At 45.8% G+C, this 7302-nt stretch overlaps 2 protein-coding genes; both read right to left on the reverse strand.

The window, feature by feature from the left end:
* Positions 1–2493: 2493 nt before the first annotated feature.
* GSTUM_00001289001 (uncharacterized protein) lies at positions 2494–2843 on the reverse strand (the record flags this gene model as incomplete). The annotated part of the gene is made up of 2 exons (XM_002838752.1): positions 2494–2613; positions 2670–2843. The coding sequence occupies 2 exons, from the start codon at positions 2841–2843 to the stop codon at positions 2494–2496; spliced, it is 294 nt and encodes a 97-aa protein (XP_002838798.1).
* Positions 2844–6200: 3357 nt separating this feature from the next.
* Positions 6201–7071, reverse strand: GSTUM_00001290001 (uncharacterized protein; the record flags this gene model as incomplete). XM_002838753.2 has 1 exon in its annotated part: positions 6201–7071. The coding sequence occupies exon 1, from the start codon at positions 6528–6530 to the stop codon at positions 6201–6203; it is 330 nt and encodes a 109-aa protein (XP_002838799.1). The 5' UTR covers positions 6531–7071.
* Positions 7072–7302: the final 231 nt, after the last annotated feature.

Below are 7302 nucleotides of genomic sequence, written 5' to 3' on the forward strand. Positions count from 1 at the left end.
AACAACCAAATCTCCTTTCCTCTGTAACGTCAGATCTAACAAACAAGTATCATACCTTGATAAAATTCTGTGGGGCGGGGCACGTGTGGAGGAGGGCTTGACAGGTCTGATGGGTCGTTCCGTATTTGGTAACTAAGTTTCTCATGGGTGCGAGGACTTTTTCATACTCGTACTCTCTTGCTTAGGCTGCGGTACTCAAGACGTACTCGTACAAGTACTGTAAATACTAGTACTGCTAACTAGCTCGTTGGGGGGGGGGGGCTTACATGATTTCTGGTTTGGATAATCTTATTGTACAGTACAGTACAGTGCGGTTACCGAGGCAATGACCGAATCGCGGCATACAAGGCATCAATCAGCGTGTGAATCAACGACGAGCCGCTGTTTCGGAGATTATCGTACAAGTAGAGATACCGTACCGTAGATGAGAGAAAGAAGAAACGATTGTTTGGATCTAATAATCCCAATAAAGGAGGGAACGAGTTCAAAATTTCAATCGTGATAACTTACGCACAATCCAGTCCGAACTGTTAATAGGTTATCCTTCTCCTCCACCCCCCCCCCCATTTATATATGATACATTACGTGACGTGCGGCTGCTACGAAACCGTTTTTTTTTGACACTTCTTGGCGTTTTCGGTAATCTTACCAATGGGATGTTGTCCGATTCCGATTCGGGGAATTGGGGTTTATTTTTATTTTTATTTTTATTTTTTTTGGCATTTTTCTTCCCGCTGCACTTTGTTTACCGGTTACTTGTTATTCCACTTATGGTTGTTATGGCTTATAAATAATATATTATGTTACTTGGGATATTTTTGCCCTGTGATTGTAAATACGGTACGGTAGCTTTCTCGTTTCTGGTTGGGGTCTATGGATTTTTTTATAGTCCTCTGGATTCCGACAGGAGACAAGGAAGAGCACAGTCAGTCAGTCGGTCGCTTTTATCTTATCTTTGCTTTATGGCTACTATTGCTGGATCCCGAAATATGGTAGGTAACACAGGATCTTGCACAGTGATGGTAAGTGGGCACCGGTATGGAGATGAAGTACCAAAACACGGATCAGATGTTGTATAGTATGGCAGATCATGTGAGCACCGATACTAAATTCGGACCCAAATGCCCCCGGTACTTCATGCCAGATACCCGCACAGCGGTACAGTGGCTTGCTGGCTACACGGAGAAATTTTTCCATCGCGGTACAATCGTTGCAGTACTTGTATCCGAATCGAGAATTTGCCTGTACTGGCTGACGCAATATATGTACGATGTGGTAAGTGAAGGGGGTGCATGTGTGAATCAGCACAAAACCGATTAGCTGGTGGTACCTCTCCGAAGGGCGGACGGACGGACGGACGGACACACAGATATATACAGATAAACAGACGGCAAGGGTCACACCTACCGGCCGAACTGCAATCGTTCCCATGCGTTCCCGGACTACAACTTTCGAGCACCTGCAGTCGACAGGCAGGAGGATATTATATTAGACACATATTAGCCCGACAGGAGCCCAGCACAGGCCAGGGCGGTCCACAGGCAACGGAGTGGAGCGCCGTTGTGTGTGTGTGTGTGTGTGTATGATAAGCTTTCTTTTTCCTCCTAAAAATACTTCAGAGGGTTGTCTGTATATTAGTTCCTATACATTTAGTGCAGCTGTGGGAGAATGTGATCATTTGAAATCAACGTCATAAAGATCTGAAATAGATCCGGATTAATATAGACGATCGATGGAATGGCCCTTGCTCCTGGAAATCTGACCAGCTCGGACTCTAACGGATAAAACGTACGCTGCTAACTTGGTGACATAATAAAGCGGAGATATGGCGCAGAATCCATCGATAAGCTCTGCTGCTGATCAAGACATATACAACATGGGAAAGAAGTGGGTAAATGAAAACAGGAACGAGAAAAACAAAAACCTCCCACCGCCCGCATAGCGAAGAACATCATGACTGCAGGATATCAGAAAAATTCTTAAAAATAAAAAGGTGAAAAATAAATAAAAAGAGAACATCCCTGTGTGTCAACAACAGAGTGAACTCCCATTCCTCGCATCTCGTGATATGAAAAACAAAAAAACAAAAAAACTGGACACAGCCCCTCACCGCAATTGCACGCTCCGATATGCACCCTGTATAAAATAGTCAAGTATGAGGATATTGAGATAATAGAGTGAGATAAACTAGAAATTGTTCCAAGCAGAAGAGGACAAACATCAGTAGTAACACAGAACAGCTAGAAAACCGATAATCCAACATTCGAAACCGCTTTTGATCTTGAGCAAAAAAACAGCGAGAAAACAAGAGAAAGGTGATTACAAGATGTATAGGACCCCCAACACACGAGAAAGGCTGTCTCCCATCGTATGCTGGGGTTTTATATCATGATTCTAAAAGGGAGAAGTTTGTTCCAAGCTCCATGAGTTCTCCAAAGTGCTTAATATCCGAAGGAAAACTTCCCGAAGCTCTTCGAACCAAGTTCTTCTCCATCACTGACCGTGGCCCATGCTTCCCATGCTTTGCGGGAGCTTCTGGTCCGGTTCTACGCGGCCAGTGTTTGTGATGCTGGGTAATCTGCGTCGACGGGCATTTATAAACCAGTTGCTCACCTAAGCTTTCTGTTAGAAGGTGTGATCTTCGTGTTCAAAGGATCCGTCGAACCTACTTGATTGATGTTTAAGCCCGTCTGCTGCATCAGCATCTGCTTCTCATCCTCCGTAGGGTAAGGGTGATGCAGGTGGTCGTTAAGCCACCCTCGGAGCAGATCGGTGACATGTTTGGGCAGGTTCCCCCGTCGCCTCTTGCCTGGGCGTCCGTGATCAAAGTGGTCAATTGCCATGTCGATTGGATGGTTTCCAGTCGAGAACGGCGATCTGCTGTCCACCATCATCGGTTGCCCTGTCCCGAAATTTGTACCCCCATCTATCCGCTGCGGTTGGTTGTGTGATGAATGATAATAATGAGGCGAGGGATAAGGGTGCCCTGGTGACGGAGCACGGTAAGAAGAGGGGGCCACTGTTGGAGTCGAGGGGCCCCCAGTATATCGTGGATGTTGATCCTGAGGTGACGGTTGGTACCGCATTTCAGTGTCAATAGGTGAGTTACTATAACTGCCCCGCTGTGATGGTTGGGCATGGCCTTGAGAATGCGTAAATAATGAAGGTAGCGTTACAGGAGCCTGTGACCGCTCCGAAAGTTCTCTCTCGAACGAGGAACCTCGAGAGGATGCTAACGATCTTACAGGTGGGAGGTAGGGGCTCTGTCTACTTTCAGCCCCAAATGACGATGGTGCAGACGATGATATAGAGCTTATTCGTCTTTGATCCAAAATTGAAGGTGGTAGGGCATAGCTTGGTGTATCATAACGATTTTCTGAGTCGCTCGACGTCGTAACTGCCCGACCACCTGTCAGATGTACATTTGGAACAGGACAAGCCGGAGCAGCACTAGCCCTTCGCCATTGAGGTGATGAGAAAACGGGCATACTTGTGGAGGTCTCGGAAATGGCACTCGATGGGCTTTGTGATATACGCCGAGTTGATCGAGATGAGGGTGAATCTCGATCAGCTATCCTGCGGGGCATTGAACCCAAGGGACCAGAGGAGTGCATCTCGCCTGGAAGATGAGAGTAAAATTCAGGTATAGCCTTACACTACAAGTCAGTCGTCAAGCATCAAAACAATCAGGGCCAACATCACTGCACCTGATGTAACGGTGGGAGGGACTGGTCAGCCCCAGAAAGTGTTGGCAACGACGTAGATGGTGCCATAGTCATAGTGGTAGCCATTGCTCTTTTGCGCCCACGATCGTGTGGAGAAATGTCCATGCAGCCAACGGAGAGCCGAAACGCCAAAGTCTTAAATATATATAAAAAATACCGTCCAAGTTGTGAATAATCCGGCAGGTTCTTTTACCTGCTATATTTGTGTTGTTTATTTGTTCTTCTTTCTATCAAGCAAAATAGAGTTAGTGGAAAAATTCGGTGTCATGTCAAGTGCGCTTTAACGCGGAAAATATGGTAGCGATTCCCTTGTTGTAAGGGAGATAACATTAACGATAGGTATCGGCCACATGACCGCAAAGCGACTCTAAACCCCCATCCTTGGGCGATTGCAGCCAGAGTGAAAACTAAACTCCTAAGACCAAGAAATGAAGAATATCGACTTCTTGCTGCTGAAAAAAAAAAAAAAAAAAATGGGGCTCCCTTCAGGGAGGATGAAAAAAGTCACCTATGCCGGACCGGAGGCGGGGCATAGTGAAACCAAACATTCACAATGGCGAAACAATCTCAGGCAAGGGTTCAAAGATACAATAGATCTCTCTAAAGAAAGGAAATTTTTTTTTTTTTTTTGTGGATAGTTGAAGGGGGAGCAATGGAGGCTGGGAACCATGAGGAAAATAGAAGGTATTATGGAGGGGAAGAGATAAAAGAAAAAATGGCTGACACCCACCAAGACGAACTGGCTGAGAAGTTGAATTATAGTATAGGGCAGTGGCTTTTATAGCGAAGACGCAACAAAGAAAAAAAGAACGACGTAATTGGAAACGGGAGAAAGGGGGAGATGGGGAGAGAGCCGCTTATAGAAGATTTAGGTTGAACGAAAATTGGTCGCAATAGTCAGCATACCTTACGGAGATTTGTTGACTCCGATCTTTGTCTGGTGGGAGACCGGGCTTTGAAGGTTGTTCACTATTTAAAATAAGAGGTGTTCGTCAGAAAAGAGGTGGGGGATTCCGAGAACCCGCGATACCGACGTTCCCGCAAATCTGCCAGGAGGCGGGGGTACAGGTACTGTGTCCCAACAGTCTGAATCTGACTAGGGGCAGGCTAAGAAGCGCTCCAGGTACGGTGGCGACAGCGACAAGCTCGAGGTCAAGTACTGTACCGTACTCCGTACCTGAAAGACGAGGTATGAAGGAAAGGATGGAAAAAGGATAAAAAGAGAAAAAAGCACCAACGAATTGCGATGTCAAGATCACACTCGGGCCACCCCACACCACACTCTAGACACACAAGCTCACACACACAAAGGGTTGCCCGGTTCGTGAAGGGCAGAGGTAGAAGGCAGATTCGGAAGCAAAGAATCAGCGGCCAGAAGCAGCCAGCAAGAGGAGTATGTAGTAGTAGTAGGGATAACAGCAGTAAGAAAAGTAGTAGTAGCAAGGTAGTAAGCCCGCCGCTCGCAGCAGCAACAGGAGCGAAAGGCAGTAGTTAAAGAGATAATAAAGGCGAAGCAGGCAATGGAACTAGAAATGGTGATAATGACAATGTCAACGAGACTGAACAATCACAATCACAGTCACAGTTTTTTTGATGCTGTCAAGCGCAGCAAAAGCAGTTGCAGTAGAGCAGGGGGAGATATGAAATTAAAGAGGCTTGTGAATGAACCCCACAAGAAACAATAAAATAAAGGTAAAAACAATAAAAACAATAAATTAGAGAAAGAGCGAGAGAGAGAAGGCAAGTGAGAGCGGGTGAGAGAGAGTGTGAGAGCAAATAAATGAAAGAGGAAGGGAAGATCTGGAGAGATGTAAACATGAGAATGACTAGAAGAGGAAGCAGAATAAGGACTAAAACCACCGCCGCTGAGAATTTCTGCTATCATATCAATTAGGACATGGCAGGGGCGTCATGTCGCGCAGAACAGCTGTACGGTCTACCGCTATCCCTCGATGTCCAACCAGGGCACACTTCAAAGTTCGAGCCAGCGGCCACAACCCAGACAACCTTGCGTGGAACCGATGTCGATCGACACACGCACCTGGGCCTGTCAAGTCTATCGCTTGTCTTGCCTCGGGCTACTCGGCGGATAGGTGAGGTACGGTAGTGATATAACTTTGTAACCTCTGATTTTTTTTACCCTAAGAGCTACCGAAATCTTAACCTTGTTACCCAGACTTACTCCACATAGGGTATGGTAAGCAAGCAGGGAGAAAGAAGCCTGAGAGTTCTATGTATGTAAGGAGGAGAATGAGGAGGAGCATCAATGCTACTCGCCGTAAATTATACGCCACTGTCACTATTCAACTGTGTATTGTATAAAGCACGGAGATGTCAAAAATAGAGGCAAAAGCCTGCCTGACGCAAAGGTTGGGATGTTCAATCGTGCAGTAGGTGAATCGTACAACTTTCTTCTTCGTCTTCTCTGCACGGCAAAAGAAAAAAAACATCTAGATCCCAGCACCCCACACATACTCAAGTGCGGAGCGAGATTGAAAAGGTTAAAAAAAGTAAAAAAGGGGAAAAAGAGACAGAGTGTGAGAGAGAAAGAGCCATGACCAAAAGAGAAAAAGGAAGGAAAATCCTTCCAAAACCAGAGCATGAAAAGAAAGAAAAAAATGGATACAAAAGTATAGAAGAAACCAAAAAAGTACAAGGAATGCAAAGTAGAAAAATTAAAGACTGGTATGAGAATGTCCTGGGTTCGTATGCGGTACTAAAGCACTCGAGTATGGTATTTGAATCAAAAAAGTCCTCTTCCACGCTCCACACCGCCCCCAGCCCAGCCGGAGAGAAAAGTATCATATCAATAAAGCCAAGCAAAGCCAAGCAAAACTATGGAAAAACAGTATATCGCACTCCTCATCCGTGCCGGCTGCAGCTCCTCCTCCTGCAGCTCTTCTTTTCCACCCTCATCCCGGTCTCTAGTCCAGTAGGCGAAGCCATCTCGGTCGTACCCTAGATGTAACTCCCTTCCTACCCCCCCCACCTAGGTGGTTTGGTCGTCACGAATACGGCCATCTAACCCACATGAAACGTGTGGGGACTGGTAGCTGGATTCCGCCACAACCACTCCTACCTACCACAACAACCAAAAACAGTCGATCGGCTTTCCTCAAGATGGATGTGATTCCTGGATATGATGTCGACCCAAGACTTTAATGTCAATAAAAAATAAAAAAGGTGAGAGCATCACTACAACCATTTCTGTGCAAGTACAGTACTGTACTGTACTCGAGTACTGTACAATATACTATAAGCGCAACCATTATTGTAACCCCCGGCGCCATCTGGGACATGGAACTTGGGTCGGAAGGGGAAAAATAACCCTAGGTGAAGGGAAGGGAGAGGAAGGGAGAGGGGGGGGGAAACAAAAACAAGAGTAGACACCTGTGAAGAGAAAATGGCCAAAAGGGAGTCCGGAGAAAAAAAATTAAAAGAGAATAGGATGAGGAATGGCGGGAAAAAAATAAAATAAAAAAATCTACTTGACAGGCAGGCGATTTTGAGGCGGAGGCCGGGCATCACTTGCTTAGTGTATTTTTTTTTAGTTTTTTTTTAGTTTTTTTTACGAGTA

Source organism: Tuber melanosporum (assembly GCF_000151645.1).
Source record: "Tuber melanosporum whole genome shotgun sequence assembly, scaffold_276, strain Mel28".
NCBI classification, from domain to species: Eukaryota; Fungi; Ascomycota; class Pezizomycetes; order Pezizales; family Tuberaceae; genus Tuber; species Tuber melanosporum.